The sequence below is a fragment of the Lycorma delicatula genome, chromosome 10, assembly GCF_047948215.1.
Source record: "Lycorma delicatula isolate Av1 chromosome 10, ASM4794821v1, whole genome shotgun sequence".
Lineage (NCBI taxonomy): Eukaryota > Metazoa > Arthropoda > Insecta > Hemiptera > Fulgoridae > Lycorma > Lycorma delicatula.
In genome coordinates, this window is record NC_134464.1 from 31,204,478 (window position 1) to 31,229,636 (window position 25,159).

Genomic DNA, 25,159 nt, shown 5'->3' on the forward strand with positions numbered 1-25,159 from the left:
AACAATGTAGTTGAAGGGCTGTTGTACAGAATGTACAAGTGAAATATAGATATTGTAGATCTCCAAAAAGTGAATTCTTAAACTCAAAATTTATAAGACCTCAAAGTGAGATAATATGATAAAAATTGGGCGATACAATCTCATATAACAAGGATTCAACAGCATTAGATAACATAAAAAGGAAACAAAAAAAAATATTAATATTTTTATTTTATAGCCCTGAAACACCAAAATATAAAATAGTGATTTCACTTCATCATTAGAGAAAAAAATCCCAAAGAAAGAATTTATCAACCTTGACATCTGATTAAATTAAAACTGTCACTAACCTGGACCAAGCCATAAAGATTGATCAAACTTCCAATTTCTCAACATTCCTAATCACTTGATCATATTTTATCAGTCGCTACTTTTCTACTACTTTTGGTATTATGTTCATCATTTACTGAATAAATTTAGTTATAAAAGTCAGAATAGATAGTTGATCAACCACGAACTTGTACCTTGTGGCATTATTACATCATCAGACTCAACTGAATACAACAAATTTTTAAGTAGCTATTTTATTACCGTGGGTTATCAGTTTCAAAATAAGCTTAATGATTTCACTTCATTTTTGTAGTATTTTAATGGATTAAAATGAAGAAATCTGATTAATTTAACCAATTATATATAAAAATAATAAAAAGATGTCCTGAAAATATTATTAGTTGAATAAGTTTTATTTCTCAAATCTATTTATTCCCACAATCATTTTAGAAACTATTTAAAACCTTAAAATAAATGTAAATATAAACAGCAGGTCAACAAAAAGCTAGAATCTCAAGAATATAATTTTAATATCAAATTAATGCCGCTGAACTGATTTAACAATTTTATTTTTTAATTTAATATTATAATTCCATATAATCAGTTTTTATACAAAAATAATGATTTAATTAAATTTGTTTTTATATCATTAGCAGAAAAAAATGAAACTGAACAAATAAATGTAATATACTATATAAATGAGACTATCTCAATTTTCAACTTCAACTTTCAACTAGTAAAGTATAAACACCAATTAAATTTTCTTAAAATATAATTGGATGGCTTCTTTCTATCAGTTCCTGTACATTCCTTAATATTCTGTCACTTATGTTAACTATCAGAACGTTACCATACAAAGTTGGGATTATATAAGTAGTAAATGCAGTATCTAATTTTGAGAAGTATATTCATCACAATATTTACAAGAACTGTTTTTTAATTATTTATTAAATCAATTTATATACAAATATAATAATTATATTTCATTTTTACATCGGAAAAATATAAGAAAATTCATAGAAACAACAGTTTCCTTGATCTTCCCTCATTTTCAACTTTTAATTTTGGCAATTGTCTTACACAAACACAAAAATATCAATGAAAAATCTAATTACTAATAAAAATCAATAGACAATTAATAATTAAATAGATAACATCCCTGATATAGAGTTATTTTTATTTATTTATTTTTTTTTTTGTTTCATTATATCAGTTTTCATAGATGATTTTTTTTCAGCTACGAGTATTTAATCGATATCACATGTCTCAATAAGTTATTTATGTCAAATTTAATAAAAGTAAGTCAGTTATGAGTATTCAAATGTTGTATAAATAAATTTCATAAATAAGTTAATAATAGAACGGTAAACAGAAAGACTAATAAAATATGCCTACCAATAATAGTTTCATGATCTACTGAATATACCATCTATTGATCTACCAATACATGTTTTTACTGGTAGAACATAATCGATTTAGGCCGATTTAAAATTCGAGGACAACTAGTTATTTTTTCCATTTGATGGCCTCTTCTTATCATTCTAATGATATAAAATAAAATTAAATCAAACCGTTTGTATAACTATCTTAAATCAGATAACAATGCATTAAACGCCTCCTCGCAATCATAGATTTCGACTGGTTGTCTACCTACATTGATGATCGTATCAAACTTAATTAGTTGAAATGTACCAAATATGTCAAATAAAGAAATAAATTAAAAAAGAGAAAAACCAATAAAATACTATCAATCTATAACACTTTTACGATCTCATATTGACATTTATATACTGGTTAGTGAGACAACTGATTTGTGTCAATCAGAAGTTGAAAAAAACCTGGTATCTCTTGATTAAGTGCTTTTCACATCTTGTTCATGCAACCCTATAAAAATAAAATAAATTTATTACATTTGTATAAAGACAAGATGTATGAATCTGATAATAAAATATCAGATCTCGTAATTATATTTATTTTATTTAAAAGTTAATTGTAATATATGATTACTTAAAATATTTGGATGTGGTTGACCGGTAAGTCCACATCTTTATTTAACTAATTAAAATGCTAAAGTAGATGATATCATTAGATAAGTAAACAGAGTAATAAAATTCCAAGAACCATGGTAGACTAATTTTCATAATCTTTTATTGGTAACAGATAATCAAATGACTCTAATCCTAAGTAGAAGAGGTTCTACCCGTTTCACAATATCTTTTCTTATTTATGTTAACGCTTTGAAAATGAATAAATTATATTTTTATTGATAATGATGTTATGCAATAAAATGATTAAAATTTTGTTAACATTTTCTATATCATTCAGTTTATTAATTTTATATTTTGTACCTCAAGTATTTGTTTAGATGGCTTAAAAAGTGTCATATAATTAGACACACAAATTGATATAATGCAAATGAAGTTATACTCCAATTATTTCGGTGATATTTAGATAGAATATAATTCATTGCCCAAAACAAAAATTCAAAGATAACAAGTTGTTTTATTAAATTTGCATTTCCATTTTTATTTTTTACATTATTAAAATGAAATGAAAACATTAAATATCTTTAAAAACCTATCATAACCTATAACTAAAAAAAAAAGTTTTATTATAAATTTAGTTTAGGCTATTTTGATGTGAAAAAACCCGTTATTTATGTTTGACTTGTTATCAATTTCGGTTTTCATGTTAAAAAATAGCTATACTTATTTTATTCATCACTTAACTTTAACTTTAAAATTTTAAAATATTTTAAAGTTTTATTTCTGTAACAAGATAATTGCAAAAGTGAGGAGATAGTAAAATTTATCTAACAAATTTTTGAAACTTCTTAATTGATATTGATATCAGATAACTGGTTTGCGTTAATTGGATTCCCTTTTAATTCATTCAAATACTACAAAAATTAAGTAAAATCATTATTAAGTTTAGAAACTGATGGTCTGCAATAATAAAAATATCTATTTCGTAATTTTTTTTATACACAGTTTAGTTTAATTTGATGCAAATAGAACCACAAGATAAAAGTTTGCGGTTGATTGAGTTCCTATTAAGATCTTCATATCTCGATTTGTTAAAATATCATAAACATTAACAGAAGAAGCAGAAAAATAGGGATCCACTCAATATAATCAAATGATTAGAAGATTAGTTCATTTGATTAATGTTTATGATTTGGTTTGTGGATAACAGGTTCCACCTTTTCAGAAGTAGAATTCAACTGGATCTTTTTTCGCTTTAATATTTTTACTCTTCCTTTCTTATTTTTTTTTTTTACTTCACAGAGGTTCCATCGACAATAATTTGTTATAGCTGTTAAATGAAAATCACTGGGAAATTTTTATATTTAGTATTTTTGTATTTCAAAATTGTACAGGATGATCAAATGAAGAAATCTTCAACTGAAATTGATCAATTTTTTTCATATTGAATTAAAGTGATATAAAAAAATTTAAACTGTTTTCTTGTAATGATGTGAGCTTGTAGTCTTAATAGAGTCGTTTGGATATGTGAAAATTTGAAATGGGGGTGAAAGATGAGGGCTATTTTTTTTTCCCACCAAGTTTGAAGAAATTTGTCAGAGGTCTCGATTACAAGACCTAATACAATACATAAAAGTAAACTGCCTTTACTAGGATTTGAACCTTGACTCGAAATCAGCTGATTAGTGTTGAAAAATTTCCCGCTACACCAACCCGGTGGGTTTGACGATTAATAACTAGCTAGACACTCTCTTGTCCTCTTGTAGAAAAGACCGTAGCCCCGGCGAGAATGCTCTTTTGGGTGTTCTCGTTTGAGGCAAAAAGGCATAAAGACCGAGTCCCGGCTCCTAGGGTGGGGAACAAGAACGACATAGTCGGGCCTGGTAACCCTACTCTGGGAGTTAGAGACAGGCATTAATAGTTAAGATCCAGTCGGTTTATAAAAGGACACTCCCCCGGATGTGTTATGCTTCACTGTGGAATCCAATTCCACAGGGATCCAATTCAGGGGGGGAGGGGAGAAAAAAAAATAGCTAGAGACAGACTAACATGAACGCGTGCAATATGAACATGTAAAGTACGTACAGTGAATTACTAGGTTGATATATAAATAACGTAACAAATATTAATACAACAATTCGTTAAATCAATAACTTTTCTTGACTCACAACGAAAGAATATCACTAAACAAATGTCCATGCATGAAATTCATTTCAAAAACTTAAGTTTTAAAGATTATATTTCAATCTATTCTCAACAACTACTATTAATATATAAGATATCGTCAAAACTTCATTCAGTATTAATTTCTAAATTTTCCTTCTCTTATTCTTTAATTTCATTCAGTTTTCATTTATTTTATTTCCCTGGAACGGTCGCAGACCACAGGTTGGCAACCATTGAACTTGATGAAAGAAAATCTATTTGTTTAAGGAAACATTGTGTTTAATTATGTGTTTTATGTTACCTAGAATACTGTGTTGAAAAAAAATTTTACAGGTAAACTAAGATCTTGATCTATAAGAACAATTTTAAAAAAAAACAACAGCTTTACAACAATAATAAAAAATGACCTTTTCTACAAAAAAAAATGTTACCAACATAACATTTTTTCGTAATGAAAGGTACCTATATCAAGAATTTCCTAGTTGATCTTCAACATTAAGTATATCCGTAAGTGAAACAAAATCGCTAACATAATAGTTGCTTTATTTTAGTTTAAATTTTAGTATAAAATTAGATTTTAGTTTAATTAATAATGTTGTCTATGTAAATTTAATCTGTAATTTTATTATGTATCATTATTATTAAGTTGTTTTTGTCATTTTATATGTACAGAAAATTATATGTGACTTTTAACTTACGAGTTTATTGAAAATTTTCATTTCATTTTCAGTATGTGTTGTGTGTGTGTGTGTGAGAGAGAGAGAGAGAGAGAGAGAGAGAGAGAGAGTGTGTGTGTGTGTGAGTGAGTGAGTGAGTGAGCGTGAGAGAGTGAGTGAGAGAGAGAGAGAGAGAGAGAGAGAGAGAGAGAGAGAGAGAGAGAGAGAGAGAGAGAGAGAATACACACATAGAATAACACTAGTCATTAAATATTTACATAATAATAATTTTGTTTATTTTAACGACTTACGAAAATAAAATAAATTTATTAGACGTGTAATAAGACATGTAAACGTGAAGTAAATGATACAATTATAATGAAAATAATTTTTATTTACGTATAATTGCATTTTATAAATATACCTGGTAATCATTTTATCTTAAGTAAGTAATTTTATAAAGACAAAAATAAACATATTGAACTATTAAACAAGATAAGTAAATCTTACAACAAATATTATTCAATGTTGTACACATAGAAAACTCTTTACTAGCATAATTAAACGCCCGGCGACACAATACAATTACAACACAATTTCTTTTTGTTTGAATTTTTTATTAGCAGTTTAGATAAAATATCAATAATAAAAGATATAAAAAAATGGTTTACTTAAACATCTTCTTTAACTTGTTTTTATTTTCTTAAAATAAAATAATAAATTTTAAAATTAAATAAATACATAATGACTTTATAAGCTGCAATAAAAATTAAAATTAATACTTTTTCAATACTCCTTAAATTTCAACATTTACAACTCGAAATCAAATAAAACTATCAACTAAAAACATAATAATCCTTAATTTGTTACCGACTTTCCTAAGTTGAAATTTAGAAATAACTGGAAGGATTATTAATTTTTAGTAGGTTTTGTAGTCGGTTTTACTTCATTAAAAAAAAAAAAAACACGATTTTTATACTCTTTCTAACTTTGTAAATAATTTCCGAATTCTTCAACTTCGATGAAAAATGTTAATATATATATAAATTAAAAGGTATTTTAATTTTTACTTCCTTGTACGAAGTAAAAGAAGTATTGTGATCGCGAAAAATTTCGGTTTCAGATTTCAACGGAAATACCCATTTTGACCTTAAACATTTTTACCTTCAACAAATTTCAAATAATTTAAACAATTATTTCAGAGGTGTCCATGCATTGAAAAACATTTTATACGTAAACTGATATCTCGAGTTCCAAATATCACATCAAAACGATTTTGTTTTAATAAAAATAACAGTTTTGCAACAATAAAAAAAATGACTTTCATTGCAAAAGAAAAAAAGATATAACATTTTCCAGTAATGAAACTTATATCGTGTGGCTCCTGGGTGGTCTCAATATTTAGTACATGAAATGAAAATCGATAAAATAATACTATCTTTTGGTATTGTCATCATCTCAACGACGTATAGAATGACAGTATATATAACAAGGCAATTGAAAGAAAACGACTGTTAGGAGTTACAGTACGGTTCTCCTTGTTGTTTCCTCTTACGGCACGCGCCGCATTACTATTATTCTAGGATAATTTACAGGAAGTAAAATAACGTAAGGCCTCACAAGAAGCCACTTTAATGAAAAAGGAAACTACCCTCCCTTTTATTAAATGTAACGCACTCAAATTTCTTTCTATTCAATCCCTTAGAACTGAAAACTATTTACATTATAATGTTCATAACAATGTAACAAATTAATATTTATTTTTTTTTTAACAAAAATAAAAAAATTTTAATTAAAAAAAAAATTATGAAAATAATATTTTTTTTTAATGCACAAAAGTTCTCGTGTAAACTACGATACTCTGGCTGTTATATGTTTATAGTTAATGAAGCGCCTCCTAGCAAGGAAAACAGCCGTATGCGTCTACTTAAAATTGTTGCTTCTATTTTTTCTACACTTCATTAGTAAATAATCATTATAAAAAATAGAAAAAAGAGATTATTTACCGGTATATCTTAGAGATAGACCGTCTTTCTTAATCTCATATTCTATTAACTTCGAATGAACAAAAAAAAAATTCGGGAAAACCAAAATGTATAGTGTCCCGAGGTGCGAATGAAAAACCTCTGTTAAAGAGAAAAAGAAAAACAGCTAATAAGTGGGAGAAGGACTGCAAATGATAAAACTGCAAGAAGAAAAAAGAAAAATGATGACGATTTCAATGGAGATGTTACGATCTGAATTAATAGATTTCTGAAATACTTAAACAAGAATTAAACTGTAGGAATTTATGATTCATCATCTTATTTGTTATGTTATTTAGAAATTGAAATGATTAAACTTTACACATCGTAAGTATGCAATACTATGAGATTAAAAAATCTGATGTGGACACCACATGACTTCCTTATCCGCCTATTAAATTACATGTATACATTTTTTAAAGTATATAAAATTTTATTTCACTAATAAATTCTGAACATTTTTTTTTACAATCAGAGGTTAATAATTATTAATAAATCAATATATTTAAATCTAAAAAAAGTCGGAAAAGGAGTCGGATTCGAACCGATGTGTCTTCCCCTTGTAAGATCCAAATATTTCATTAATTAAAATTTTATTTGGCTATAACTCTAGAACCAATGAAAGTAAGTACCACTTATACTGTTGAAAACCTCTCAATGAGAGCTTATTACTGCAGTTAAGAAAAATTCCAAAATTGAAATTTTTTGGGTTTTGGGCTTTTTTGGATAGTTTTGGTCCAATCGATTGCAATCAAAAGGGGAGGTGCACAACTAGATGTTACAACAGTCCTAAATAAAAAAATTCAACATCCTATGGATAATCGTTTTTCAGTTATGCGATCGATACACGTACGTACAGACGTCACGTCGAAACTAGTCAAAATGGATTCAGGGCTGGTAAAAATAGATATTTCTATTGAAATCTGAAAACCGATTGATTTTAACACAGTAAAATAAATTATGAAACGTAGAAAATGGACTACCAGATAACAATTCAGAGATCAGATCGTTTTATTGGAAATTTTATGTTCTATAGATCTAAAAAAAATAATTTACTATTCGTAACAATGATGAAAAAAGAATAAGATTTAAGTTGCACGGTATAAAACTGATCTTTTTTCATTAAGTGATCGGTAATATAACATTTTTTTTTCGTTCATGAATACTATAATACAAGGAAATTAATAAGAAACTTAATTCGTTGTCCGCTTGTTTGATTTACTAGCACAAATTAACATTTTCCAATCGATATGAAAATGTATAACGAAACTAGAATTCTTTGAATTCAACCCGCAGGTTAAATGGATGATCCCTTTGTATTCTCCAACAGGTTTTAAAACATCACTAGAAAATAACGTATTAAAAACTAAAAAAAAATCTAGTTCAATGGAAAATAATGAAATTATTGTATTATAAAAAAAAATGCCGCAACATGCACGTTATACACATCAGTGAATTTTTCAAAACTGAACACTGAAAGGAAGGGAAGAGCTGAGCTTCCCAGAAACGTATTGTCGCATTTCATATACGTAATATCTCTTTCACCCACTCGCAGAGCGAGTGCAACATGTACGTCGACCGGTGCCGTAAGGCTATGGTAAATACAGATTGCGCATGCGTCACGATTCGGCAATGTTAACACCCGGTTTAATGGTAGTGGTGGCTTGTTATAACAGCCAATGACTAAGAAAGATAAGATCCCTACAAGCAAAATCTAGCATTCAACTGAAATATGCCGTAATGATTATTTTTTTTTTTTTAAGAATCGAAACGAAATTAAAATTTTATATATATATATATATATATAGAGTGTACCACGAAGAGGTATACGCTTTTGATTTTGTATCACTCACCTATCCCCCCATCGATTCTATTGAAAATTTACAGACCTATTGACGAAGATTCTATAAATATTCTGTGAAAATTTCAACCTTCCAGGATTTACAGAAACAAAATAACGGCTTTCAAATAAATATATAAATTTCAGATAAACCATATTATTTATCCATTACAAAATAGTTGGTAAAAATGATTAAAAACTTTTAATTAAAAAGTTGTTCAAATTTAATAAAACAAGTTAATTAGTCATAACCGTGATTAATTATCTAACTTTTTTAAATTATTCTGCTTCTAATTATCATCTATTTTTAATCATTTTTACCAGTTATTTTGTAATGAATAAAAAATATGTATATCTGAAATTGAAATTTTTATTTGAAAGCAGCCATTTTGTTTCTATATATCCTAGAATGTTGAAATTTTCAAAGAAACTTTTTAAAACCTCCGTTAAAAGATCTATAAAGTTTCAATAGAATTGGAGGGGGGATTGGCGAGTGAAAATAAACCAAAAACGTAAACTCATTGTGGGACACGGTGTATAAGAGGTCTGTTAAAAAAATAACAGAACTTTTTTAATTACGTGTCAACGGAGATATTTAGTGTCGTGCGGTTGGCAATGCTTGTTCCGCAAAATCTCCTCTGTAACCACATGTTCTTGGATTGTTGATATCTCGTTTATTTTTGTATTATTGTTATTTGAGTGCAACGTGTTTAAGTATTAGTAGCGATTTTTGTAATGTGGGATTTTTTGATGATTGAACTTTTGTGTGGATGTCGTAGCCGTAAACCCACCTTTCGTCTTCCTTTACGATCCTTTGAATGAATGTTTCATCGTCATCGGTTTGTTCAAGGAGTTGCCAGCAATTGTCCACTCGAGTTCTTTCTGCTGTTCGGTCGTCAAACGAAGAACAAACTTTGCTGCAACTCGACGCATGTTCAATTTTTCAGTCAAAATGTTACGGCATGATCCAATCGAGATGCTAACTCTTTCTACAAGTTCTCTGACAGTCAATTGGCGATTTGCACGCACCAGATCGTTGATTTTCTGAACGTGTGTGTCATCAGTTGAAGTCGAAGGCCTTCTCGGTCAAGGGTCATCTTCAATTGACTGACGACCACTTTTAAATCGTGAAAACGATTCGCAGCATTGCATACGACCAAGAGAATCATCTCCTTAAGCTTGTTTCAAAACTTGAAAAGTTTCTGTGAAGGTTTCCCTAGTTTTACGCAAAATATTACGTTGTATCGTTGCTTCCGAAAAACGCACATTACAAAAATCGCTACTAATACTTAAACACGTTGCACTCAAATAACAATGATAAAAAACCTAAAGGAGATATCAACAATCCAAGAACATATGGTTACACAGGAAGTAATACGGAACACAATATTGCCAACCGCACGTCACTAAATATCGCTGTTGGCGCGTAATTTACGGTCGATTATTTTTTCAACAGACCTCATGTGTACACGGGTATATATATTTAAGTACCGCGCGAATATTATCATTTCAATTTTCCCCTTCTTTTCTTCCATATTTCTTTCGTCACTTTACGGTCTTTTTTTCTTTATTTAGACACACTGAGGTTAAGAGTACTTCTCTTCTACTACAGGAACCCATGAGTTCTTTACTACTTCTTCTCATTTCTGAAAACAGCCTTTTTCTGATATACTTCTTCAGCCCTTTCATCTGTGTAATACAGCCATCTAAAATTGTGAAATACCAAAATTTATCAAAATGTTTTATTTTTTAATCGTTCTGAGTCCATTCGGATGGTGTGAGTAAAGAAATTTAATTTTCTCTTTGAAACAGTTGTTTCTAAATCTTCTTTATTTTTTATACATTTCAAACAAAAAAAAAATTAATCAAAATAATTATAATTGAATTAAGCTGATAAATCATTTAAAGAAATTTTGTCTGTGCGTAGGTGTGTACATACCAACGCGCGTGCGCGCACACACACACACACACACACACACACACATGACCACAAACCCACTTTTTATTTGCATAACCATAGCTATAGTTTACCAATGACTTCAACTCCAATTTTTTTTTTTTTTTTACAACCGCATACATCCATTATCAACCATTATATCCTTTATAATCGGAAAATATGTCATTTTAATTTCAAACAAGCATATATATATATATATATATGCTTGTTAATATATATATATATATATATATATATATATATATATATATATATATATATATATATATACATAAACGTGTAGGTTGCAAAATCATTAGGTCTATAAATTTTTAAAAGGAATATAAAAATATTTAAATCTTTGAATGCTCAATTGATACGTAAAAGAAAAAAAAGTTGATAAATGACAGACGATAGCCTCTACTATTATATTTAAGATAATCAAAGTATAGTTCTAAGATTAAAAAAAAGTATTGTGAAACAAATATATCAACAAATGAGATGTCGAAACAATCAAGTCTTCTATTGTTTAATAAAGACAGTCGATCAATCGTCACAAACAGTTACCCATGACACGAAAAAAAATAACAGGAACATAATAAGAGAAAAATCTTAACAATACTTCTTTTAATCTGCCATGATGTTAAAAAATATTATCGGAGAATACGTATCCTGATAAATTATCTATCTACAAATTACTACCAAGCAGAATATTGTGGTTCAGCCTAAAAGAATTCAACAAATAAACAAAAATGTAATATTAAAATGACGTCTCCTACGATATACAATAGTAAAAAAGCTGACATTTTAGTCAATCTTAATTGTACTATATACTCATATTATATCTTCGCAGATAAATTTGAAGTTTAATAAATAAAATAAATTAATTAAATATGTCTTACAAAAACTTTTACGTATATAAAAAATAAAAGCAATACTTGAGCTGCCTGCTAAATTATTTTTTCATTTAACTAGGAGCCATTTGTTTAACTCCCATATTTGAAACCAGAACTTTTAATGAGCATACAGGCATACACTAAGCATACGGTGTTCGCAAGCGAACAGCGGTCTCAACGTCCGCAAGCACAAGTATGCCTTAAAACATCTATGATGTAAGGATCCGGGTTAACTTATACCCTAGTTCCCCGTGTTTGCGGTCCATCCCTGGATTCGGGAACGGTCTATAGATCCATCTGCCCTTCGTCGACCGATCCCTTAACTATTATTACCTGCGGATAAGCCATGCCTCCGTATCCATGTCACTCGCACCCCTGTACATCTCCTCCTTCTTCTGAACGAGGGAAATCCAGGAATGCAAGACAGGTGACTATTGTGGCAGATGATTCACTACCCGCAGCGTACCCGAAAGGAGACAGTCCTATGCAACCGGCTAAGAACTGCACAAGTACAGGGCGACGGACCAGACTGGTGCTCCGTACAAAAGTTACAAGAACACCACCTGGGAATTCATTTCGATGTGCGGGGACTTCTGATATTGGTCATAATCCGACTGATGGCGGCTGCCGTTTTTTTACGTGTCACTTAAACCCGTTTTTATATATTCCCCTTTTTTTCCTGTTTAGGTAATTACCGTTCAGATAATACTTCAGAGAATGATATGTATTAGTAAATGAAGTGTAGTCTTGTACAGTATCAGTTCGACCATTCCTGAGATGTGTGGTTGATTGAAACCCAACCACCAAAGAATACCGGTATCCACGATTTAGTATCAAATCCGTGTAAAAATATCTGACTTTAGTAGGACTTTTGTAGGCTGGAACTCTCGACTTCCAAATCAGCTGATTTGGGAAGACGCGTTCACCACTAGACCAAGCCGGTGGGTTGTTTTTATGTATCCCACCACCCGAGATACTTCACTACAGGTGAAGGGTGAACTAACACTAAGCAATTAACTGATTATTAATTTCTCAATATAAAATCGTAAACGCAAAATATATATTTTTAAATTACAGAAAAATAGAAATAATTATAAATATGTAGTAAAAGTTTATATATTTAAAATTATTCTCTATTTAAAACAATAATACAGTGGGACCTACGAATGACGAGTTCGCTTGTGACAAGAACTTGGTTGTAACAAGAAAAATCCGGGATTTCTTTGGTTTTCTATGTCATTCATAATAAATTAACTTCCTTTTAGCGTGGTACCGACGCATAATAAACTTGGTTATTACGAGCATTTCCATTTTAATACTGTAATTCAAAAACGTTAATGACAACCAAATAATCTCAACGCCCGTGAAATTTCATTTCTTCATTTACGATTTATACGTACAGATTGTGACATTTTATGTGAGGCTTGTTCATGTCAGATTTGAACGGGGGAACCCACCGGTTTGGTCTAGTGGTGAACGCGTCTTCCAAAATCAGCTGATTTGGAAGTCGAGAGTTCCAGCCTACAAAAGTCCTAATAGTCAGTTATTTTTACAAGGATTTGAATACTAGATCGTAGATACCGGTGTTCTTTGGTGGTTGTGTTTCAATTTACCACACACCTCAGGAATGGTCGAACTGAGACTGTACAAGACTACACTTCATTTACACTCATACATATCACCCTCATTCATCCTCTGAAGTATTATTTGAACGGTAATTACCGGAGGGTAAACAGGAAAAAGAAAGATCTGAAGGGTGAACAAAAGATTTGCAACATGACGTTGCATAGTACGTACAATTCAAGTTCCATTGCGGTATTGAAAAGTCTGGTAGTTATTTTAATTATTGGGGTTTCTTCTGTTTGAAAGATTCCAGGAATGATTGGGACCAAACAATTATACTTCAAGATCACCCAATCAGGTACATCGAACTCTATAGCACGTTTTATACGATTTAAGTGAAAGTCTGAAGAGGAGCCTGGTTAGAGATAAATTTTACATGTCCTATCCCCACTGGTCTAATTCAGTAGTCATAATTTTCAGTTTAAAAATACAGTACTATACCGGAAAATCAGTTAAACAAACAGTATTGCGTTAAAGTGATTATCGGATACCCAGTAGCCAAATATAGTACAGTAATACAGTCGTCGCGTCAGTGAATGCGTTTTCATTTTAGTCTTTCTTGCTAAAAAAATATGGTACGGAAGATTTACATGAAGAAGACGATATACCACTCTCAGAACGGATTCAAACTCTTAACTCGACAAAAAATCAGCCTTTCAAGAATATTCGATAGATAACTACGCAACAGCCAATGACGACATAGATATTCCAGAAATTCCGACTGATGAAGACATTATTACTGAGGAAACTCATAGTCATACAGGTGATAGCGAAGCTTAAACTGAAAACGAATATGAATCTACAACTCTCCCAGTCGTATCAATGATTAACGCCAAAGAATGTTTTAAAAAATTAACCGAGTTTAGTAAGACTAATAATGCAAGTGACGAATTTGTGGAGCTCTTGAATAAACTACAAAATTGTGTTGATGATTGCAGGTATAAGATTATTAAAAAACAAAAATAAATGATTATTTTAAGGCTAATTAGTTTGCATGCGCAATTAGATTTTGACGTATTCTGTTAGAATGAAGAAAAAATAGATTAGAATGATTTTTTAGATTTAATAAATACAATTTGTACGTAAAAACGTGTCATAGAAATTTTTACGTGATGTTCATTTGTTACTTTCCTCGATGATTTTGGTAAGTTTTACTGCACATCTATTACCACTTTTTTCTTTTTTTTTTTTTTGCTAATTCATTGAATTCTAATAGTTTTGGTTAAAAGCAAAACGTATTAGCGTCTAAAAATTGAGTTACATCTAAATTTTATTTGTGAGTTTATAATATAAAACACATCTATATTTTATTTTAAAACAGCTTTCTTAGGTATACAGTATATTTGTTGTATTATAATAGATAATAACGGCGGAAACATTAACGATTACGAGGTGGCAACTTGAAAGTACCGAGCACTCGGCTGTAAGAAACATATTTGATCGACCCCTTTAATTTTATTATACCGTTTTCCTGTAAAGTTAAAAAAAAGCAGAATGATAAGGTTTTAGTTCAATTTATTTAAAAATTATAATATAACTTTTTACACTGGCAAGTAGCATTTGATCCTCTCTATAATAAATTAAACAAACATTTTCTTATTCGGCTATCAGAATAAACGTGGACAAACATAATGAGACAAGTTTTTAGTTAGCCGGCCTCCGTGGCGCGAGTAGTAGCATCTCGGCCTATCATCCAGTGGTCCCGGGTTCGAATCCCGGTCAGGCGTGGCATTTTCACACACGTTACAAATCATTCATCTCATCCTCTGAAGCAATACCTAACGGTGGTCTCGGAGGTTAAACGATTAAAAAAAAAATTTTAATAGAAAGATACATTTTTATAACTCTTTTAAATAATTATTTGGATTAGGTTATAAAATAACGTCTTCGGATTTTTTTAAACAAATTCCATTCGCAAAATTCAATATAAAATAGTTGACGGAATAAATTAAGGCACACGTATAAATAAATAAAAGATGCAAATTTTACACGTAGCATATTAAAACTATAACACATATTAAAACTATAGCATCCCAAAATATTAATTTAATATGAAATTTTTTATAAAACAAACGAACAAACATGTGATAGACTGAATATATTATTCGACAACATACTCAACGGGTTCTCTAACATTTTTAACGAGGGTGCCATTAATAAAGTACTTAACAATTAATTTAAGTAATTCTACAAAATTATATAAAATATTAATTCCAATGAAGAATAAGCAGTAAAATTCAGAATAACTATTCTTCTCTAAGAGTAACTTCTACGAAATTTAAAAATGACTCGTTCAACAATTTTAAAACTTCATCACTTAAGAGAAGACAATTTTTTTTTTAATAATTTTATATTTAGTCGAAAAAATTATAAGTAAAAATTTATAGAATATATAAATAAACAAATCGATACGCATAAAAATTATTAAAATAATTTTCTTTTTCACAAATTCAGAACTGAAATTTTTCATCGATCTTAATTAAGTAGTTACAATTTTTTAACATAAAACACCTTTCTTTAACCACGATGTGAGGAATGACTTGTGAACTTTAGATCATTAAAAAACAACTTTTATCCAAAACAACCAAATATTTTTTTTCATTATTTCTATTTCATCTATTATCGACTAATATTTTTTATAATAGTAGCTGATAAAGTGTTTTGAAACTGATAATAAAATGATTTTAAAGATGATCTGAAAATAATCACGAAGTACTAAAAATAAGAACCCAACTTTATTCTCTAAAACAAATATATTATAACATTTTATAAAAATCGTACAAACCATTTGTGAGAAATTTTAAATTTGTAAAAAAATTTACCATTCAAATCTGTTTTATATTAAGTAATCGTTTTTGCATTTTTGAACTAATTATTTAAAATAATATTTAAAACCGACTGTCTAAATTAAAAAATGTAATAATGAAATATTTTATATGAATAAAATACAATAATTAAAAGTCGTATTCCCTTGTTAAATTGATACAGCTTACACAAATACAGGAAAAGAAAAAGTATAAATCTTTCTTATGGCTTTAACGCAAATAAAACAATTGATATACAAGAAACATCAGTCATGGTAGCAATATCTAAGCGTAATAATGTTTCCCATACAATTAATTAGTCTCTGTCAAGAACAGAGTGATGTTGTATCACATGCAGGGCTGAATATAACCTGCAGTTTCGGTGGGGTTTGGTATGGTGATTCGCAACCATTTGGCTCAAAGAAGAAGGCAAAGTGGGGAACCACTTCGCTTTTTTTGGCACGAAAAGCTTGTTAGTCTTGAGAATGAATATGTCATTTTCGGTAGTGACTTTTGACTTATTTAGAATAATCGTTAGAATCGCTTAGAATAATCGTTATGCTTTTTTTATAGTCTGCTTAAAATCGAGGGTCTATATTTTTTGTAACGTTGTACAGGTAAAAAAATTATTTATTTATGAAGAATTTAAATTCCGGTTGGTAATAATAATAAAACTATATATTATTTTAGAATATTTTCAGTAAGTGAAAGAAATATTTTATTTTATTACATCTTTGGACATTCGAATTAAAAAGATTTAGCTGTATATAGGATATATATATATATATATATCCTACAGTGTAACTAAAAAGTAAATAAGAAATTTTTTTAAATAAATTATGTGTTATTTATAGTCTATAACATAATAAATTACTTTCAAACTGGAAAAAAATTAACAAGAAAAGTTTTAAAAAAAAAATCACAAAACGTACTTGGGTAATTTTATCAAAAAATACAAAAAACCTCGTAAAAGAGTATCTTCCCCGTCCCATCACACACACACACACGCGGGCGCACACACAAACACACACACACACAAATCGAAAAGCAGCGCGTGTGAATCGGCTAAGAACAGAAAGATAAAGAGTTAAAAAGACTATGGAGAGAGAGGTAGGGGGGAGGGGAAAGGAACTTAAAAGAGTGCTCGTAGATTAAGACAACCTAACTGGCCATATAAGGTAATAGACAAGGTCAAACAGTATATATATGTACGACCAACAAGCGGCTCAGTCGTTTTAAACACACACACACACACATATGCATCAAAAATGCACATAGACACACACATATACAAACATATTCATACAACTGATTATGATATTAATGTGTTCACGAATAACAGCATAGCGAAGCAGCACACCATCTGACTTCAAAATGTAATGAACTTAAGAACTAATTAAACACCACTGGAAATAAAATAAAATTAGTCGTTTTCGATTACAAGATTCAGGCTATATCGTATGTATGTGTGTGTGTGTGTACGCGCAGGTGCACGAGTGTAAATTAAAGAAGGAAAGTGCTTTTTCATGATGATTATCATTATAATACACTATAACTTTAATTAAAAAAAGGAAGGAAAAAATAAAAACGAGACTAAAATTTTTTTTAAATCGTTAGTCATTATTATAAGCAAAAAAATGTAACAGCTCTTAAACGCCTTAAAAATTCATCCATTATGTAATAATAAAATATATATTAAGGTAATCAAGAAACAACGGACCTGATAACGAAGGTACATTCATTTTATACACTAAGAAAATATATGCATGATTTGTTCATATAATAATAATAATAATAATAATAATAGCTGAAAATTATTGTACTACGTGTAGTACCACATAAATAATAAACAAATTCCACATGTAATAATTAAAAACAACATTCTAACTAACAAACAATATTATAAATTATCATAAAAACGTTTATCCGTTTAATCAATTTACTTAATCTAAATTAATTGTAAACAATTAATTTTTATAACATATGAAATAATGGAGTATATAAAATAAGTTATTTAACACGAATCCATTATAAAATAAAGCCATTAAATAGTACACTTTTTTAAAGGAATCAGTTTAAAAAATTCCTGTAGGCGTATACAATCTCTATATTTATCATTAAAAAGATATACAAATAGAACAAAAAAAAAATCTAACCAAATTTAAAAAAATATATAAAAGTAAAGGTTTTACAATTTTAACAAAATAATATGATGAAATTCATCAATCTCCCGCCACGAATTTTCATTAATCCGCTAAATAAATTACGGAAAATATCATTAATTATATATATATATATATATATATATATATATATATATACATACTAGAGGTTACCCGTCGCTGCCTCGCCTACGCAATACTTCAAATTTAAATATATTTATTGCATATTTTGGAGTGATGCTTTTGCTTTTCATGTAGTTATGTTTAAAAGGTGATATCGGAAATAGATAATAGAACTCCTGTTCTTATCACTCATAATCATCATAGTTACTTGCGGGCTCCCCAAAAAAAAAGTCTATCCTTTTTTCCATCCGAGCCCTCACAGGTCCAGTCCTTTTAAAAATCCACTAATAAATACAAAAAACTTCTTAATCGCATGTTATTTACAGAATTTATTTTAATAAATATTTAAATAACAAACAACATAAATAATATTTTTAAAAAAAAACCATTAAATAGTTAATAACACAAAATGAATATAAATATTTTAAGTATAATATAAAATAATATTATTCTAGAACTTCTTTGTAAACTACGTTAGATGTTTTTCCTTGTGGCGCCAAAATAAATAAACCTGAAGGGTTGCTGATTTTGGAGCATACCACATAAAATTGCACATGTGAAAAACAGTCTTCTATAACATCAATCCCAGCAACTTGCAACGATTGGCCTTGCGATTTATTTATTGTCATTGCAAAACATACTTTAACAGGAAACTGCATTCTCTTAAATTCAAACGGAAAGTCCGATGGTATCATCGGTATGCGAGGAATGCGCACCGATTCTCCTTTGGCACACCCAGTGATAATTTTAGCTTCAATAAAATTTTTTTGAACGGCGATTATACACAATCTTGTACTATTGCATAACTTAGGTGGGCAAAGATTCCTCAATAACATAATTGGAGCAACGACTTTCAAAGTTAGCACGTGTGGTGGAAATCCAGGTGGATTGAGAGAATTGAGAAATTCAACCGGGTAATTAACTGCTTCATCGACTTCCAATACTGAATTAACGGATCTATATTCCATCCTTTCTGCTTGAAATGATTCTAATAATATTTGATTTATTTTAGTTGCCGTTTCATTTTTTGAAGTCAAAATGGCTCTATCGCATAGCCAGTCCATAGATTTGTAATAACAACATTAATAATAAATTAAAAAATTTAATTATTAATAAATTTTACTACCGTAATCCATTCATTCAATATCGATTGATCTTAAAATACAAATATTTTCGACATAAATAAATCGATACTGAAAATTCATTTGAGCCCCATAAAATCATTTATTTGAACCCCTTAAAATCAAAATTTCGAAAAATCTTTTCTTAGTGCACACCTACTTAAAGTACGAAGGTACCCTGAGAATTTCAAGTCTCTACCTATTATAGTTTTGGTTGTACGTTGATTATGAGTCAGAGAATCAGTCAGGACATTCTCTTTTATATACATATGTATATATATATATATATATATATATATATATATATATATATATATATATATATATACACATTTTAAAATTTTTAATACGTTGATATAATTTTTAATACATACATAACAATATATCCCAAAAAGTAAAAATCTAGATCAAAATATACGAGTGTATATATATATATATAAAAGAAAGTAGTTAGACACTAATTTTATTGCATATATCTATAGATAACAAATATTAAAATGTGCCATAAAAGAAGAATAAAACCGTGTAAACGTTATTAGCTCATTAACTCATTTATACGAGACCAAAATATTAATTATTTAACTTCCTAATCAGTTTTAATTTGTTACGCAATAAAGAGATAAAACCAGCGAATATGAGATAGACAAGTTAATATACGGAGTTAATTATTAAAAAAAAATTAACTTTTTCCAATATGTATTTGAAAATATGGGATGTTAACCAATAAAATGCAACCGACCACCCATTAAAATATAACCTTGTACAGAATTACACGGATCAATATTAATTTATATACCACAATGGTTGTTGGACGGACAATGCGTTTTATGTTATACTACATATTACGGTAGGATGTTAGAATAACTAAACTTATATGTCTACATTTAATTATTATTTAATATTCCATTATTTTTTTAATTTATTTTTTTATATGGTAAATAAAGCATAACTTGTGAAACTGGTTAATTATTTTCATACTTAATTTTTTATACGTTCTATATATGCCCTTAATTGTTTTTTTTTTCAAGTAATAATAATATTTAAAAAAAATATATATTATATAACGAAGTTTAATAAAACATTTTAATGTACATAAAACTAATAAGGGAAAAATTTAACAGTACGTAAAAGTTAATATATTAAAGTAACTAGCCGGTCCGTCTAGCCTGAACCTGGACCCTCCAGGGCTCAGGTCCAGGCGAATCCTGGAACCAACTCAGAGGACTCCTCGGGGGACCTCCCGGGGTCTATCCCATGGCCGCAGAGATCGCTTCGAACGCAATTCCTAATTTGCCAGGGGGACCGGCGCTCTGAATACTCGTAGAACTCGCTTCGGTCGCCACCCCAATCTAACATGAGGGTTCCACCCTCTGGACCATCGTACTGTACGATAGTTGTGAGAATAATATTGATAAATAATAGTTATAGTATTCCGACATTATAGAAACCTGAAAAAGAAACTAAATTACAAAAAAATAGAATTATAATAACTACAGTAACTAAAGTACGGCGAAAAATTGATAACTTTTTTCTTTGCCACGGTGGCAGAAATATAATAATGAAGTAAAACGATTAAAATCTTTTTTTCCTTAATGAATATCTTTAATTCGCAACTTCACCCTTCTTGTGAGCGAAGAAATAATGAATATTTTTAATAATTTAACTTTCAAGAAAGCAAGGGCCTCGGTAGATGGCTTAAAACCTTCCCTGGGATAACAAGAATGTATCCTGAAAATTTGAAGCTAATCAGTCGATTGGTTTTCGCGTGATGCGATAAGAAACAAACAGACAATCTTTATATATATTTCCAAAAAACTGTGATCTGTTAGATCGAGAATATACCTGATGCATGCAAAAGTTAGCCTTCAACCTACTAACAAATACCCCGTTTGAATATTGAAAATCGGATGATTGTTTACATACATATTATAAGAGCACACCATTGCACTTAACAACGCAGCGCCCCAGGGGCACCCCGTTTGTTACCAGTTGATTTGTGATGATTGGTCTAGCCTCCCACGAGGTGATCGCATACCTCACCAATCTAGCCTCACACGCAGTCCCCACAGGAAGCCCATTATTGTTAAACAGAATTTTTTTAAATTTATTTATTATTAATTTATTTAACGTAAATTTAATTCTATTATTTTTGTAAATATTATTCGTTCGATTGATTCGAATCATTCAGTTCAATCCTAGCTCCACGTTCTACGATCTAAATACTAGAACGTAGAAAGAGGTATTCTTTGGTGGTTGGGTTTCAATTAACCACACGTCTCAGGAATGGTCGACCTGAGAGTGTAAAAGACTACACACTTCATTTTACATTCATATATATCATAATCAATTATCCTCTGAAGCAATACCTTACGGTAGTTAAGAAGGCTAAACAGAAAAACGAGAGAGCGCTCACACAGTGATATAAGCTCTAAGTTCCCAGTTCATTAATTCAATTCATTAAAGTTTGTGCTTCAACCGGCAAATCTCCACTTCCAAATATACTATATATATTTATATAAATATTATAAATATATATATATTTTCAAGATGAAATATATGTAAAAACCTTCTCAGTTATGCCAAGAAACATGGTTAAAAATTTGATTGCTATTCATCGATATTTTTTTGTTTATCTCGAACAAACAAAAACCTCTTCCTCTCTATACTTAATTCTTCCTCGTCATAATAGTATATATATATATAACAACATATTAAATGAAATTTAGTAAACCTCCCTATCTCAAAGTGACTTGAAATCTACTGTGGGCCATTTTTAAACACCATTTTATTAGTGGTTGTCATTGCCTTACTTTTTTGTCAAAAGATTTGTTTTTCAACACTTTAAAACGATGTAATACAACCTTAACTTTTTCTTTGAAAAACTTTAAGCTGCCATTAGTGGCGGTCTCATACCGATAAAAACATAATAGTTTCGAGGTAGGAGCATTAGCTAAACTTCATTCTTATAAATTTAACTGTTAAAAAGTTATTTAAGGGTTGCCATACTTTGTTAATACATTCGTATATCCGTAAAACAATTTAATACTAATCAGTCAAACAACGCCAAATAACTAAAAATATTGAAAAATAACTATTCGTAAATATAAATTTTTGTTTAAAAAAATCTATTTTATGGTATTTTTAAATACACATACATATATTCGGCTGATATATATATATATATATATATATATATATATATATATATATATATATATATACATACACACACACACACAGAGAGAGAGAGAGAGAAAGAAAGAGAGAGAGAGAAGAGAGAGAGAGGAGGAGAGAAAGAGAGCGAGGACCGAGTAAGAATTTCGTGTTTTGAAGAGGTTTCCGTCTTGCAGAGTTTTTAAAAATCGAGCTAATTTATTGTGAGGTCCTGTGTTATGAATTATACAAATATAAAATGAAATTAGACAAAGATAAACATTTGGAATAATCCGGAAATTATACTGCATATAGAGAACGTTAACCACTAATTTTCAAAAATTGTTCAGTCACTAAAAGAAGGTGTTTTTATATTTTTACAAGTTAGTAATTTTTCATTTAAGTTACGTTTAATTAGAAGACATATATTTGGCCTAAAAATAAAATAAAATTATTTTCTAAAATACTAAAGTACAGTTTCCTGTTTCAATAATTTACTCTTGGAACTTTCGTTTTCAATAATATATTCTAGCGGTTAACATATTCTGTCGCAAATCATCGCTGTTTATTCGAATCGCGAATTCTTCCAGTTGTGCGACCAATGCTTCTTCGAAACTGTTAATTTTGTTTTCTGTGTCCTCTCCGTGTTCTTCTTCTGAACTTTGGCTAATCTTGTTAGTTTCAGAGAAAATAATTTTTCTTATGAAATCCTTCTTCGGTTACCAAATCACAATTAATACTCACGTAGTCTTCAGCATGAACCGATGTTTGACCACTTTCTATGCAGCAGAAATTCAACTTCACGGATTGTACTGCGCAATGTACATGTATCGGGAACATAATCATTATCGGTTTCAGTATAGAAAACCAGCTTCTTTAAACGCATTTTTAACACAGTTATTTGTAATTTGTTTGTATGATGAAGAGAGCCACCTTAGTGCATCCAGAACAGTTATGCGTCAGTTTTTGAACAGATGAACATGATGAATTCATATTGGCGACTAGCGACTGCAGAATATATTTTCGATAATGAATTTTTATGATTTAATAATCCATTAGTTAAGTTAAACTACTTGTGTTTGGAGGAAAGAAATAAGTTTTATGTTAGAATAATTTCCATGAGGGTGACACGACGTATTGTCTAAAAATAGTAAAATATTTCTATTTTCACTAACCATTTTTTTAATTTAAATTATATAGCCATTTTTTTCATTATGTTAGACGTCATCTAAAACTTTATTAACGTGCCAATCCAGTGGTAACTGAACGCCATTTTTGGAATAGCGAGGCTTCCGAGATTTACCTATCACCAATGAATGGTTTAAACAACGTGCCATCCGCACTAGAACAGTCTTTCTTTGGATTGTTAGCCTCCAATACACTTTTCATTTTTGAAAAATAAATCGGTTTCATCGCAATTACCGACATTTTTTGGTTCGAACCCTGATGTTATTTCTTTAATTTTATCTTTCCAGTCGATAACTATTTCTTGTGTCTACATATTTAGCCTCACCTGAAAGTTGATTTTTAGATATACGAGGTGCGACAATAAAGTAATGAGCCTGATTTTTCTTTGCAAGATGTGGCAACCCTTCAGCTTGCGTAGGCACACCATCTTTGACCTTGGTTTATAAGCTACTTCTAGTCCAAGCGGCACATTGATGCAACTGCTCAGTCGTGAGTTGTGCTGAAATAAGTGAGCACGTATTTGTGTCCCTCGTCACAGCTTTTTGGACATCTTGTGTTGTTTGAAAATGGTGTCCCTTGACCGCCATTTTGACTCTTGGAAATAGAAAAAAAGTCGCACGGAGCGATATCTGGTGAATAAGGTGGCTGTAGTAGTACTGAAATTTGTTTTGAGGTTAAAAATTGCTGTACTGACAGAGCAGTATGGGATGGCGCATAATCGTGATGCAGAATCCAATTATCAGCAATGTTGGCACGGATACGAAGAACTCGTTTACGAAGTCTTTCTAAAATTTCTTTGTAGAAATATTGGTTAACTGTTTGTCCAGGAGGCACCCACTCTTTATGAACAATTCCCTTGGAATCGAAGAAGCACACAAGCATGCATTTCACTTTTGACTTTGACATGCGAGCTTTTTTTGGTCTGAGCACCATTGCGAAGTTTGGCGTTTTGTCTCTGGATCGTATTGAAAAAACCAACCTTCATCACCAGTGATAACACGGCTCAACAAATCTGGATTGTTTTCCGTTTGCTCTAACAGATCGGCTGCCACATTTTTCCGTGTTTCTCGCTGTTGTGTGAGATTTTTGGGGGCCATTTTTGCACAAATCTTTCTCACACCAAGATCTTCAGTTAATATTAGACGAACCGTTTCTCGATCGATGTTGAGTTCT

The 25,159-nt window shown here is 29.9% G+C and overlaps 2 protein-coding genes across 3 annotated transcripts in view; both read right to left on the reverse strand.

The window, feature by feature from the left end:
• LOC142331205 (interference hedgehog-like) overlaps positions 1-25,159 on the reverse strand; it is a 354,772-nt gene that overhangs the window by 54,675 nt on the left and 274,938 nt on the right. The window lies entirely within an intron of this gene.
• LOC142331701 (uncharacterized) lies at positions 18,971-19,492 on the reverse strand. Its single transcript, XM_075377734.1, has one exon. It carries the CDS (start codon positions 19,490-19,492, stop codon positions 18,971-18,973), a length of 522 nt encoding a protein of 173 aa, XP_075233849.1.